Consider the following 15,436-nt stretch of genomic DNA (forward strand, 5'->3'; position numbering starts at 1 on the left):
CATTGATGTTCACACCACGTAGGCCTTAGCCGGCCGCCACGCAGTGCACGATATGAGCTCTCGGCCTCGCCTTTAGTGGTCGTAAAGGTCAGTTACAAATTAAAAATAAAAAAGTGGATGAGTCACCCACATAACAATTTGGCTAAAAGATTCATGCAAGACAGAAAAAAACACATTATTATTATTATTATTAGCAATGTAGTCATTACATAGATAATTAGAGAGTGCGTGACAAAATAAACGGATTTAATCAAACCATCCAACTGTCCCCCCCCTATCAAAATGGCGGGACGCTTTCTTATTATTCCCCCACCAAAACAGCTTCCTCTCTCCCCAAATTAACCAAAAAAACAAACAAACAATAACCAATTCTCTCTCTCATCAATCATCAATCATCAATCATCGTCGTCGGAATGGGAAGCTGCGTTTCGTCGTCGGGAGCGGGAGCGGCAGAGAGACAACAAGGCAGGCGGGAGGCGCCGGAAGAAGCGGCGGCGGCGGCGGTGGTGGCGGGGGCGGGGCGGGACATCGGGGAGAAGTACAAGATGGGGGAGGAAGTAGGGAGGGGGGAGTTCGGGGTGACGTACCGGTGCACGTCCCTCGAGACGGGGGACGACTACGCGTGCAAGACCATCTCGAAAGGGAAGCTGAAGACGGGGGTGGACGTGGAGGACGTGAGGCGGGAGGTGAGGATCATGCGCCACCTCCCCCCGCACCCCAACGTGGTGTCCTTCCGCGAGGCCTTCGAGGACCGCCACAGCGTGTACCTCGTCATGGACCTCTGCAGCGGCGGCGAGCTCTTCGACTCCATCGTCTCGAGGGGACACTACTCGGAGCGCGCCGCCGCCGCCACCACGCGCTCCATGCTCCACGTCTGCCGCCTCTGCCACCGCCACGGGGTCATCCACCGCGACCTCAAGCCCGAGAATTTCTTGCTCAGGGACCGCCGCTCCCACCACCTCAAGGCCATCGACTTTGGCCTCTCCATCTTCTTCAAACCCGGTGAGCGAGCGCTCCCGTTACTAATTGATTTGATTTGATTTTGATTTTATTTGATTAATTGACGCGATGCTTAGGCCAGAGATTCAGCGAGATTGTTGGGAGCCCCTACTACATGGCTCCGGAGGTGCTGCGCAGGGATTACGGGCCCGAAATTGATATTTGGAGCGTTGGCGTTATTCTCTACATTCTCCTCTGCGGAGTTCCTCCTTTCTGGGCTGGTGAGTGAGACGTATTATATACATTGGGATTAGAAGAAGAGGATATATATATATATATATATATATAGGTGGGTTATGAAGCGTGTAAGGGTAGTGCAGAAAGCGAGGAAGGCATAGCGCAGGCGATCATTCGGGGAGTTATCGACTTCGACAGAGATCCGTGGCCCAAAGTCTCCGAAGAAGCCAAAAATCTCGTTACCCGAATGCTCGACCCTGATCCCTACACCAGGCTCACCGTTGACCAAGCCCTCGGTACGTACCTACCTATTAATCTTCAACCCATATTAGTTTTTTTTTTTAAGCGAAAAAAAAAATTATTATTATGGTTAATTGAAAATCTTTGGTTAAAATGAGTTTTCTTCTAATTTTAACCAATTTTTTTTTTGTTAGTTTAATTTTCCTGTATTATAATTTTTCATAAACCAAAAGTTTCAACCCCATATTATGATTATCCAATCCAATTTACATGATGCCATGTGATGTGAAGAACACCGTTGGCTACAAGACTCTGAGAACGTACCCAATGTGTCGCTCGGAGATAACGTCAGGGCCCGAATCAAACAGTTTTCGCTGATGAATCGGTTCAAGAAGAGAGTTCTTAGAGTAAGCATTATTATTGCCATTCTAGTATCCTTTTTTTCGCTTAGTCATCGTCGTTGATGTCATTTTCTTTTTCTTCCAGGTAGTCGCGGACAATCTATCGGAAGATCAAATGGACGGCCTAAAACAGTTGTTCGATATGATGGACACGGACAAGAACGGGGACTTGTCTTTCGAGGAGCTCCGAGACGGGTTTCATCTGATCAGTCACCCGGTCTCTGACCCCGATGTCAAGATGTTGATCGAGGCTGTGAGTTTATTCGAAAATAAACAATGATATGATATGATATTATATTTTTTTTTGTTTTTTCGTTTGATGTGTGTTGTATTTGTAAAGGCCGACGCAGATGGAAGTGGGACTCTGAGCTGCGAAGAGTTTGTGACGATGTCGGTGCACTTGAAGAGGATCGGCAGCGATGAACATCTCTCTCAGGCATTCCGTTACTTTGACAAGAACAGAACCGGTTATATCGAGTTCGACGAGCTCAGACAAGCTCTTCTCGACGACAACCTCGACCCTAACAACGACCAGGTTGTCCACGACATCCTTTTCGACGTCGATTTGGACAAGGTAATTCATTTCAGTTTTTTTTGTTTTTTATTTTTAGCATTACCGTTTTGTGACAACTGATTGCTGGAGATTATTGCTCTTCTAATAATTTGATTTTGTAGAATGTTTAGTCTTTTTCGAAAAGATTACACGTTTAAAATTTGTTTTTTTACGAAATTTAACTCCTATTAAAATTAATAGTTTGAGGATTATTTCATTCTAAAAATTTATTTAAGAGAAAAAATGTCACTAGCATAATAATTTAGAAACTGTTTGCTCATGTTTTTTAATCATCAAGTTTGTTGTCATCTTCTTCAATGAATTATTTTATTTCTTCAAATTCTTGTAGGATGGTCGAATAAGCTACGAAGAATTCAAGGCTATGATGAAAACGGGGACGGACTGGAAAATGAGTTCGAGGCAGTACTCGAGAGCGATGTTAAACGCGCTTAGCTCGAAAATGTTCAAACCCAAAACCGTGCACCCCAAACTCCTTAAGTCTGGTCCATTGTGAAACACAGATAATCACTTGCCATTTTCTTTTGATCTTTCCCAAGATAATCACGTTTTCATGCTATGAGATGGACTCTTTGTACAGTCCAGCTCTCTTTTTTCAAAATTTTAATTTGGAGTAAATATGAGTGCATGATAAAGGAAAATCTCCGCTTAGGAAGGAATGATCAAATCATGTCTAGAAATGAAAGTAGAGAGTAACTACCCTAGGGAATATAAAGAATAAAGACAGGAAATAATACCATGTAGAATATAATGGATAGAGAATGAGATCTACAATGGATAGAGAATGAGTATCTACTTCTTGTTGATACTTGATAATGAATGAATCGTGTATCACTTACTTATAATTAGAGTAGACTAAATAGATGAGAATTGTGATAAATATGTTTAGAAAATACTATTAGTGTGAGATTACTCTCGGTTTATTGTTGGTGTTAGCGCCGAAAAATGGATCAAGACTTGGAATCGGTCGTGGTTCGATTTAGACTCGTCGCTTTTGTCTCGCCCGAAAGAGGTTTTCGGCTACTCATCATATGCGAAGTGAGTTAGAAAAGTGCGCTCTCCTATGCTCAACATTAGTTTGAGTGCTTGCTATCTGAACGATGTTGTAACTCAAATCCTTGGGATGAGCTTGTGTTTCGGCCTGGTTGTCGGTATTTTTGGACTTTTTTAGCCTTTTTTCAAGGCATGTTTTGGGCTTATTTTGAGTTTGTATAAATGATATATATATATATATATATATATATATATATATATATAAAATATTGTATATTGTAATAAAAATGATAAGAGAATTTTTTCCAAACAATGTTTTGGATTGTATACACTTTACTACTTTTTTTTCGACGGTAAAAATACTTAATGTTATATTATAGTTCCACCGTTACTACCTTCTTCAAATCAACGGTCTAGATTTAACAGTTATTTATCTTTTACTATTTTTTATTTGACAATGAAAAACTAAAAATAACATATCTCTCTCACGTGCAATCATAATAATTCTCTCGCATGCAATCCCAATGATTTTAATCTTAAACTGCTTAGTTGCCTTTATTGTTGTTTGAAGCACTCTATAAAGTGTCTATTTGTTTTGTCAAAGATGCCAAGGGGGAGATTGTTGGTTCCTTCTGAAGCACGATCTTAGTTTGGAAAAAAATGTATGTTCTAAGTTGTTCAAGATGATGGCGCAACTACTTGTTCAAGATCTGGGTTTTACAAGACAATTGGTAGTCTCCGCGAGTTGAACTAAAAACTAAATATTTTTAGTTCCGATTTTTGTGGAGATACGATCGTATTTTGGTTTTCTGATCAATTTAATTCGCGGAAATTCTACTATTGACGCCTATAAAACTCGCTTAGGTTTTCATTAGGTCAATACACACCGACCTTAATCTTAAAAACCAATCTCTCTACTAGAGATCTACTACGACAACTGTTTCAAGATAACTTACTATTGTTGTTCTTTATTTGTACAGAGTTTTTAAGTACGTGTGTTTGCGTTGATATGCTGAGAAGATCTTCGAGAAAGGATCGTACGATCTTCGGGAGGAAGAGTCGCGTGGAAGTGAAAGGGAGTCTCAAATCTGAAGGGAGCTCAGATTGCAGTTCATTGAAGATTGGAGGAGACGGATGTTTGAGAAGGAGTCTGCAAACTTGAGTCCTCATACCTTTAATTATTATAGTGAATTGCTTTCCACCACCGAACGTATCAGTCATCATGAGTAAGTGTTTTATCACCGAACAAAATTACCAATTCTGTGTATCCTTTATGGTTTTCTATTTATCTGCTTGTTTGATTGTTAGCTTAGTTATTTTTGTGCCATTAAAATAGTTGTTCAACTAATTGTTCAAACCGATATAGTTCACTGTATATGTTTAGTAATTTCAATATATTTACTCTTACTTAAAATAAACTAAAATAATCTTCAAAATCTAAAAAATTTGAATAACTGCCAAATATTCAAAATTGGTTAACTGATTTAGAAAATAACATGCAATTACTAAAAAAAAAAATAATAAATAATCCCTAATATTATGGAAGATATTAAACAAAGATGTCTAGGAATCCACTACAATTTTGATAAATAATTTCTTATTGAAAAAGTCAAACGGATGGCTATATTTAATGATTTGAAAAAAAACGGTGCTACTAAAATTATTTCATCTCATATAATTATTAAAGTTAATATTGTAAATGCTCACTGTTTTAAAACTGTCACGTGTGTAATTTTGGTTAGTTTCAAAACAAATTTAGAATTGATAGCAATTCAAGAGTGGCTTAGTATAATTTTTCGAAAGAAAATCATTATACTAACAATGAGCGTGTTTGGCACAGCTTTTTTAAGCCTGTTTTTGCTGTTAGCAAAAACTAAACTGCAATATTACTGTTTGGTAAAACAGTTTTTTTAAAAAAATTCAAAAACGATTTTAAAAATTGTACATGAGTCACAAAAGATAAGAATCTTAGCTTTTAGAAAAAGCGTTTTTGTATCTGATATAAAATTACTTTAATATCCTCACGTGATTATCCATACCACTGTTAAATATTTATTTTATGTCTATTTTAGTCTTTTTACTATAATATATTTATTTTACCAAACGCTATATCAGTTTTTGTTACCAGCAACATCTGTTTTATAAACAGTTTAACAAACACCTTGTCAGTTTTTGAAACTAAAAGCATTTTTTTTTAAAACAAAGCTATGTCAAACGATGTCAATGACGTTGGCAGAAAAGACACCTGTGACTCTGTGAGCTTGCTAGTATCAATCCTCTTTCTTTCTTTAGCAGCATATAGCGAAGTTCTAGTCTTGCAGTTGTGTTGTGTGTGTGTGCGATGTATGTTAACCTGTTCAATTCTTCACCCAGCAGATGATGGCGATACACAGTTTTCCTTTTGGATTTTTCTTTTTTTGGAAGTGGATATGTGCTTTTCCTGAGAAAATATAGTTTTGTTGCACTATAGTTGTTGTATGAAAAGTGATCGCCTTTTGAATTTACTTTTATTATGTTGTGTTACAGTGTGAACCGGTGTAAGCGGAGATTGGTGACAAGGTTCCAGGAATTGACCACTGACAAACTGGGAAAGGTTTTCCTTAGTTGCACTGTCTATTGTTTCGGTGTGTGGACGCTGAACACTGATGAATTTTTTATTTTATTTTTATACATCGACTGTTGTACATCGAACGCTGCGCTAACTCAAAAGCCGTTACCATATTCTATCGTCTATGGTGGCGGCTCAGCCGAGATCTCGTGTTCCATTGCCGTAGAGGTCTGTCGGAGATAAATTCTCTCTCTTCTTATTCGCACGACGTGATTGTACCCGTAGACGGTTAAACTTGAAACTTCTATACGACATCCCATAAGTAAACGACATATTTGAAGACATTTTGTCAAACGACATCCCGTTAATAAACGACATTTTTGAAGATATTTTGAAAAACGACATCCCATTAATTAACGACATGTTTGAAGATATTTTGACAAACGACATCCCATTAATAAACGACATGTTTGAAGATATTTTGACAAACGACATCCCATTAATTAACGACATGTTTGAAGACATTTTGACAAACGACATCTCATTTATAAGTGACATATTTGAAGACATTTTGACAAACGACCTCGCATAAATAAACGACAAATGTGATGACATTTTGATCAACGACATCCCATAAATAAATGACGTATATGAAAAGAGTTTGACAAACGACATCCTATAAATAAACGACATTTTAATAAGCATTCTGACGAAACGACATCAAATGAATAAACGACAAATTTGAATACATTTTGAAAAACGACATCACATGAATAAACGACATACTGAAAACATTTTGACAAACGACAAGCTTTTCTGTTTGGCATGATTTAATCATTCTGAAGCTTCTTAATTTGGAGCTTTTTATTTTGCAATCTCATTCAAGTTTTTGAGTTGCTTTCTATTTGCTCGATGATCCGTTGGATTTTGAGATCGCTCACATGTACAAGTACGAGACAACGTTTTTATAAGTGGACGTACGTGTTCATTAGTTCACGAAGAAGATTATGATGTTTCTTATAAGCTTGTCCAACTTTCTTATAAGCTCTAAACCAAAAAAACTATTTCTTTTTTCTCTCACTCTGCGAGAATAAGTAATTTGGGTTATGTTTGGCTATTTTAATCTTTTCCTCATTTGAGAGGCAATCCTATCTTCAAGCCTAGTTGCAGATCCCTTGTTTTTAAGTTTAATAAGTAAAATATTAAATCATGTCTATAGTCCTTTGAGTAGCTGATTTGCCACTAATTTTTGTTTGTTTGTTGGAATGAAGATACGCACTGTGTAAACAAATTGGTGGTGAGTTAGGTCTCAGAGTTGGCGTTAATATTGTAATAGGAATATCAAAAAAAGCATCAAGCTAAATTTTGGCAATAATTTTTTTTTTTTTTTGGGCCACGACAAGGTGTATATTTATTGAGAAATTTGTGTTTGGTCAATGGACAATATGGATGTTTCTTCTGCCAGACAACAGAGCATAATTAAATCTGTTTTCATGGTTCTCATTTCAAATGGCTGGAATAGAATCTTAGCGTCACATAATGCCGTAACGCATATATTCCACAAATATTGACTTACGAAAAGTTTGAGAGCAATTTGTATGTAATTTTTTTACTCTTTTTTTAATGGATAAATCTAACGGATTGATATGTTACGCAAAATATCTTATCTGTTTTGAATCTCCAAAGCATGGGGTGTCAATGTCACTAAAGAGGAGAGCGCAAAAAAAATGATTCAAACAAATTATTATTTTAATTTCAATTAATTATTACATTAAGTTACTAAATTGCATATTAAGAAGAAAATTTTAAATGCAACAGTCATTTGAAACTAAATTATTAGTAAAATTACAAAAAAATAAAATAAAAAATTCTAGAAAATGGTCCGAAGTTACCTTGGGGATTAGTGGGAAAGTACCATAAAAGTCCTTAGACCTGAATTTTAAATATTATATAAAGGGTGATTTGACTAAATAATCGATTTAAAGTTAAACATTTGCAAAATAGTCAAACTTTGCCTAAGATTAGAAAAATAACCAAAATGTGCAAAAATTAGGTTTAAAAAAAAAAAAATCTTATGATTGATATTTTTGAAAGTGATAAATTGCTTAATAAAAATAGGATTAATCAGGTTTCAAAATGAAATTCATAATAAATAAAATTGATGTTCAACAATAACTAAACAACTAATAATAAAAAGAAAGGAAGAAGGAAGAAGAACGAATTGATTTGAGTTCAAGAGACTCGTCGGAACCGTCGATTCCGAACCTTTTTTCTCTCTTAAAAAACTCTCCATAGTAGCTAGACACTATAAGAGAAACTAAAATAAAAGCAAAAGTGTGTTTTTGAGAGCCTAAAGTCGAATATATAAGTAAATAGGTGATTTTCGGAGCTATTTGGACCCTTATATGAGATCCTAGGGTAAAAGACATTTTAAAATCGGGAAATTGACAAAAACAGTATTTTTGGGAATCGCGGCACGGTAAAATGCGGTGATGGGCGCGATTTGTTGCGGGTTTTCACCGCGCGTGGTGAAACGTGGTGATTGGCGCGGTGAAACTGAATCGGTCGTAACTTTTTGCTCCGATGTTCGATTTTTGCATATAAACATGCGTTGGAAAGGTAAGACAAAGCTCTATCCAATTGTGGAAATAATTCATCCAAAATCGTTACTTCAAAATCTAAAATCACGTAGAAAAAGACGCCATGTTTTTTATTAGCTCTAACTCGTCTGAAATTACTCCATTGTCCTCAAAACACTTAAAACTCATGAAAGACCTATAAAATCTAAGAAAAATACAAAAAGATATAAAAAAACATCTTAAGAATCGCTTCGAAATAAGTCCGAGAACGAGCGATTTGCACGTATAAAAAACACATTCATCAAAGGGACTTTATACTTAAAACATAAAAAATAATGCAAGAATTTGTGGTGAATGTAAAACTAAAAAACGGATGAATAAGCAATTCATAATAATTGTAATTTAATATATAGAGAAAATAATTTTTATACATATTATATAGTTATCACATTTTAATAGTAATATAAATTGAATTTCATCATAAAAAAAATTGAACGGACGTGAAATAGCTAGTGTAGTACAAAATATAAAGAAACAAAGCAAAATAAATGAATAAGATACACCTGAATTATTAATCAAGGAAGGATGGCCGAGATTGTCCAACGATCTTGCATGAGAAAGATAGAAAGCCAAACTGAGCCAAGAATGTCTCGCCACATATGAAACCGATTAATTAATTATTCGACTACTATCTTGGCAAGTCATTCTTGGCTCATATTTTACTTTCCATTTCTTCATGCGAGAGCACTGAAACAACATGCACTTCTTTTCTCTCTTTCTTCATCGCTGCCTATATACAGAAATATGTGTCGATAGGTATTTATAGAGATCTTCATGTTTTGTCAACGGAGATCCGTGTTTCTTCTGCTAGATATAATGGAGCATAATTTATATCTGTTTTTAATAATTCTAATTTCAAATGACTGGAATGGAATCTATACCGCAATTTCTGGAATGGAATCTATACATTGTCACAATAATGGCGTAACGCATATATTCTACAAATATTGACTTCAAAAAAGTCAAAGAGCAATTTGCACGTACGTTTCTTGATGGATAAATGAAACGGAGGATTGATATATATGGGATGCGCAACATCTTATCTATTTTAAATATCCTAACATGGGTCATGGGATGACCATTGTTAGAATATGATAGTGCCTTGCAAAAACATGATCCTACCCATAATTTTTTTTTTAACATATCCAACTCATATCAATTTATTTTTAACGAGTATGAGTCTAGATAAAACTCTAAAGGGTACAAGATAATCCGTGAGTATTTTTTTACCCATTTAATATTAAATTTATTAATAAAAGGTAAACAAATATAAAAAAATACTTCAATTAATAAATGCATACACTAAAATTTGCTTAAAATTCATAAATATAATAATAATAATTTCAAACAGATAAAGTAGGTAGGGTACTTAAAAAGTATACTCTAACCATTACCCATTTATTCGGTAAGACCCTACTCATGATGAGTAGGGTCTTGCGGGTACGTGGGTACATGAGTAAAATTGTCATCCCTAGTTGACAATGTCTCTCAAGAGAGAGCGAATAAATTTTAATCAAACAATTTATTATTTTTTTTGTTTAAGATAATTATTATATTAAAATTACCAAACTGCATATTAAGAAGAAAAAAAAAGAACATAATAGCCATTTGAAACTAATTTATTAGTTAAATAACCCTAGTTATAATGTTTAAAGAAATTAGCAATTTTTTTGACACTATCAATTAGAATATTGTTCCCTACATATAAGCAATTCACAACGACAAAAAAAATATTGACACTTAGTACTTGCACATTTTTGTAAATTTTAGCTATTTCATTAATTTTAGACAAATATATATTGATTATTTTGCAAATTTTTTTAATTTAAATTGACTACTTAGCTAAAGTCATATAATTCATAAGATATGTCTTATATGATTCTTTGTTATGGGTCATAAGTCTTATATGTCTTTATTGTATTCATTGAGTTATACACTTTCTAGTTGTCACATTCTTAATATATCTCGTATTATTGTATCAGAATGGTTTTGTTATTAGATCTGACTTTGTCTTATTGTACCATCGAGATCATCATAAGCTCGGGTTTCATTGATAGAACTCAAATATCCGTATTTCTTGAATAATCTATATTTACGCAGGGCCGGATCTAGTACAATATTGGCTAGGTAACATAATAGAAATGTATCGGACTGCGAATCTTGGAATGGCAGTTCGACCCCATCTTGGCCTACTAAATGGTTGTATTTGTTGTATTTCATGCAAAAGATAATAACTCTCAAACCATATAGAGAATTAGAACAAGATGGGTTTCGGCAAGTTTTTGTAAGCTCGTGTATGATTGCATCTCAACTCTCGTTTTCTCTTTTATTTTGAAGTTTAAACATAAAATATTGGGGTGATGCGATCTCCAAAAATGGTGCTCCATCTCGCCTTCCTTTTATGCACAAACGGATTTTTGCCGCTGCTACCAATATATATTGTGAATCGTCTTTTCTTCGTCGATGATAGTTGTTGCGATATTTTTGCACATGCAAGTACACATGTCGCCCAAGTAATATAGAATAGTAAATATAGATGTCGAACCCACGATGACTAAGCTTAATCGAAACTCAAATAAACTAATCACGAACTGAACTCAAGAGAACGAAGGATGATTATTAACTAATTTGCATAAAATAAATAAAAACACAAATTAAAACACGGGTGAGTGGATATGAAGTAGGCAATGTCAATGGCTTCATAAGTCTCTCATACGGTTTGGGTTCATGAAATTCACGCACAATTTATACACACTCCTATTTTGCTAATCACGTTCACAATGATATCAATAAATCTATCTCAAACATCTAGCAACCTAAACCTATCCCAAAATTTAATCTCTTGATCTCAACTCCTAAAAGCATGGCTAACATTAGTCACAAAAACGTACACACAATTTTATAACAGCCTAGCTATCTCTAGTCTAGGAATGTTTTACAGTAATCCAATTCAAAAGCACAATCAACCTAATCTTTCTCAAGCATCAAGTCAATTATAATATCATGAACGAGGTAGCTAATCACGTTCAGGCATTAAGATAAGAATTAAATTAAACAAAGCAAGATGGAGTGAAAATAAATACTAAAAAAAATCCATAACCATTATTGAAACTTGCTACACCATCTTCCTCTCAGGATTTAGTTCATGGTAACGATAGTAACAGAAAAGCAAAATAAACTAAAAGAAACAATAAAAACTAAATTAAAACAAAGCATAAATAAATGGAGTTCCAAAGAATAGAGATAGAAGGAAAACGCTGAATCGCGGTCGTCAATCGCGACGACATCTGAGCCTTTAAATGAGATCCAATGACCCATAACAATAAAAAAATAGTTAATTTTCTGTTCTGCCTGACGCGACTTCGCGGCGCGCAAAAGAAAGGTCGTGGCGCGCTTCGACATATTTGAGGAGCTCGCGAAACGCGCATATTGTTCTGGGACTTTGGCGCATATGACAGCTCGCGGCGCGCAGAAAGAAGCTCGTGGCGCGTAGAGGACTTTCATCTCTTCGCAGACCGCGCGTAACACTCAACGCGGCGCATGATGGGGAGTGCACAGCGCGCAGAGGCTCAGATGTCTGTCCCTTCGCGTCTCGTATTCCGTTTTGACCCGTTTCAATTCTCGATTACTTTGTTTTACCTAGAAATGACTCCAGAGAGCTTATAAAGGCTCTTTTACTCATTTGAACATGTTAATCCTCATAAACACACTAAAACCATCAAAAACACTCGAGAACTCGGTAAATTCAAGCCGAGAGATAAGAGTTTAACGCATACGAAACGCACCTATGAATAATTAATTGCTTTCAAGAAATAAAAGATAAAAGAGAAGTTGTGGAATAAATGTAAAGTTTAATGGCGTCCGATTTTGGGATTTTAGCATTTTCAATAGAGCTTTATTTGAGTAACAAGGTTTTTGCAAATACCGGAAAAATTCGCCAGAAATCGACGGCAACGCCGCTGCCGAAGTAAAAACGGCCGGCAAAGAGCATATTTTTCGTTTCATCGTTGTTCGCCGATTTTCGTTTATTTGTCATTTGTCATTTTTTTTACAAAATTTAAAGAAAGGAAGTGTGAGCTAAGAATCGATCTCAATTCGCCAGGTGAGATCAATTATATATTATATTTGTTATATGGTTTTAGACAAATACTATATATAAATGCATACAAAGAAAATTTTAGGATATGTTTTTAATTAATGCTGCATTTTCAATAATATATTTAATTATATTATTACGTATAAAAAATATAAAAACAAAATAAAATGATGAAAACGGATATTTATAAAAAAAAATATTATAAAAAAATTTAACACGTTATCATTAAAATATTTATTACCCATGTTTAGTACATATATAAACATGTGTATTTCTAAATTATATAACTGGATATATAGAATATGTATTAAATAAAATAAAATTAGGATAAACATATATTAAATAATACATACTATGTAATAAATGTATAGCTATTATTATAACGCAAATATCGTATATATTACAAGTTTAATAATTGAAAGATACATGTACACAAGCACATACACACACACACATATATAATTTTGCAACATTGTTTTTGTTCGATTTTCCATCGAAAACGGTATTTCAAAACAGCATATCATTTGCCATTTTTCACATTTTTTTCCGTTCGATTTTCCGTCGGCGTGTCAATTTTTCGTAAATCAGTTGGCTCGGAACGGCATCGAAAACAACATTTTGAACCTTGATTGAATGTAGATATTTCCATGGATCGAGATGGAAAGTTGGAAATAGGCATAAATTCATCTTCTTAATTTAAACCGACCAGGTCCCTTACGCTTCTGCTATACTATATAGAAAAATATTTCAAACTTTAGAAATAAAAAAAGGAAAATACTATTATAAGAAAAATAAACTTTAGTAACTAAAATTACAAAATGCATAAGAAAGTTAAATGAAAAATATGAAAGTAAAAAATTACATAAGAATAAATTAATTTGTATAGTAATTTTGTTTTTGAGGTAATTAGCAGCAAATTAAAAGAAAAAAAAATGAGATTAACATGATCATAAAATGGGCCGGCTAAAGAACTAGCCAAAATGACACCCCTACTTTAAAATTATAGCCAAACTATCAACATATTTAGAAAAATAACCAATTTATCATGACAACATTCCAATATTCCAATTATACCCTTAGGTTAATATTATTAACTATCATAGTAAATAATATCATCCATAACAAAAAAAATTAGTAAATCTAATTAACAATAACAAAAACTACATTAAATCTTATTTGTCGTAACAAGAATAATGGTAAATCTTATCTACCGTAACAATAACAATAGTAAATCTTATTTACCGTAACAAGAAAACAATAAATTTTATTTACCGTAATAAGAACAACAGTAAATCTTATTTACCGTAACAAGAACAAAAGTAAATTTTATTTACCGTAACATTTTGTAGTTAATCTAACAGGAAAAGTATCAGAGATAAGGACTAGTTAATCTAACAGTAAATACGATTTACTAATTATTTCCGTGAACAATCGAGTACTAACAATCCGACAGTAAATCATATTAACCATTGAGTAAATCATTCGTTTCTATAGTAAATATGACTAGTTAATCTAACAGTAAATACGATTTATTAATTATTTCCGTGAACAATCGATGACTAAAAATCCGACAGTAAATCATATTAACCATTGAGTAAATCATTCATTTCTATGGTAAATATAACAGTAAATCCGATTTACTGTTATATTGCTCTTCTCTTTCATTTTCACATCAGAGATGAAGGCTAGTTAATCTAGCAGTAAATACGATTTACTAATTATTTTCGTGAACAATCGAGGACAGTAAATCATATTAATCATGAAGTAAATAATTCGTTTCTATGGTAAATATAACAGTAAATCCGATTTATACATATTTGTTAGAAAATTTCAAGACAAACACTTTCAACAAAATTTGCTAGCACATTTTTTAGTTAATCTAACAGAAAAATATCAGAGATGAGGACTAATTAATCTAACAGTAAATACGATTTACTAATTATTTCTGTGTGAACGGGGACAATAAATCCTAATTACAATGCTAAAAAAAGAATTAACAAGTGAGAGAAACAAACAGAAAATAGGTCTCTTTTTATAATATGATATATCCAACAGTAATCTATCCATCTTCGCAAGTGGCAGATGGAAGTAAGCCCACGCACCATCTACGATAATCGAATCCTGCAATAAAATTGTTCATGTTCTCAAGAGACTGTAATTTGTCCTAAAATTAGCAGTGATTTTTTATCTGACTAGTGGATCTAGAGTTGAAAATTGAAATTGGTGGTACCTGGTGACGGAATCGGGAGAAGGCAAGGCGTAACCGACGTTGTTGCCGGGCTTGGGCTGCTGAAGAGGCAGCGGAGGCTTCCGGAAGCCGAGAGGCGCGCCGTGGTCCGATCTCTCGTCGTCCGACAAGAGCTCCGCCGCCGAGCCGTGGCATCGGGTAGCGGCTAGGAGCCCGGAATGCCTGCCCCGCCAGCTGGGCGTACATCGCGCGAGACATCTTGACGGAGACAAGCACGAGCTCGTCCCCGTAAAACCTCTCCACCTTCGCAGCGGACTTCATGGAATCGACGTCGCGGTCCTAGAAACCCTCCACGGCGAAGGAGATCAGGCACGGCTCGAGTCGGATCTGCGCCGAGGGACCGAGCCTCGTCTTCCATCCCTGGCGGCGTCGGAGATGTCGCGCGCACTGGTGGGAGTCGAAGCTTTGGCGAGCGTTGGGGCTAGTTCGCGTGAGCTGGAATCGGACGGATCTGTTGCATCGACCGTCCTCTTCGCCTGAGAAGGCCGGCTCGCCAGCGATGCCCATGGTCCAGAACCCATTGG

General features: G+C 35.0%; 1 protein-coding gene across 1 annotated transcript; it reads left to right on the forward strand.

The window, feature by feature from the left end:
• The first annotated feature begins 413 nt into the window (after window positions 1-413).
• On the forward strand, window positions 414-3,145 carry CPK24 (calcium-dependent protein kinase 24). The gene is made up of 7 exons (XM_089616820.1): window positions 414-1,002; window positions 1,077-1,220; window positions 1,320-1,472; window positions 1,708-1,823; window positions 1,903-2,070; window positions 2,158-2,391; window positions 2,720-3,145. The coding sequence occupies exons 1-7, from the start codon at window positions 414-416 to the stop codon at window positions 2,882-2,884; spliced, it is 1,569 nt and encodes a 522-aa protein (XP_089472946.1). The 3' UTR covers window positions 2,885-3,145.
• The last annotated feature ends 12,291 nt before the right edge of the window (window positions 3,146-15,436 follow it).

Source organism: Urtica dioica, chromosome 6 (genome assembly GCF_054948205.1).
Source record: "Urtica dioica subsp. dioica isolate 48M chromosome 6, U.dioica_male_clone48M_v1_H2, whole genome shotgun sequence".
Lineage (NCBI taxonomy): Eukaryota > Viridiplantae > Streptophyta > Magnoliopsida > Rosales > Urticaceae > Urtica > Urtica dioica.

Coding starts and splice junctions, on each gene's coding strand:
- CPK24 (XM_089616820.1), top strand. CDS start 414: ATGGGAAGCTGCGTTTCGTCGTCGGGAGCGGGAGCGGCAGAGAGACAA. Junction 1,473..1,707: donor CACCGTTGACCAAGCCCTCG/GTACGTACCTAC, acceptor TGTGATGTGAAG/AACACCGTTGGCTACAAGAC. Junction 1,824..1,902: donor TCAAGAAGAGAGTTCTTAGA/GTAAGCATTATT, acceptor TTTTTCTTCCAG/GTAGTCGCGGACAATCTATC.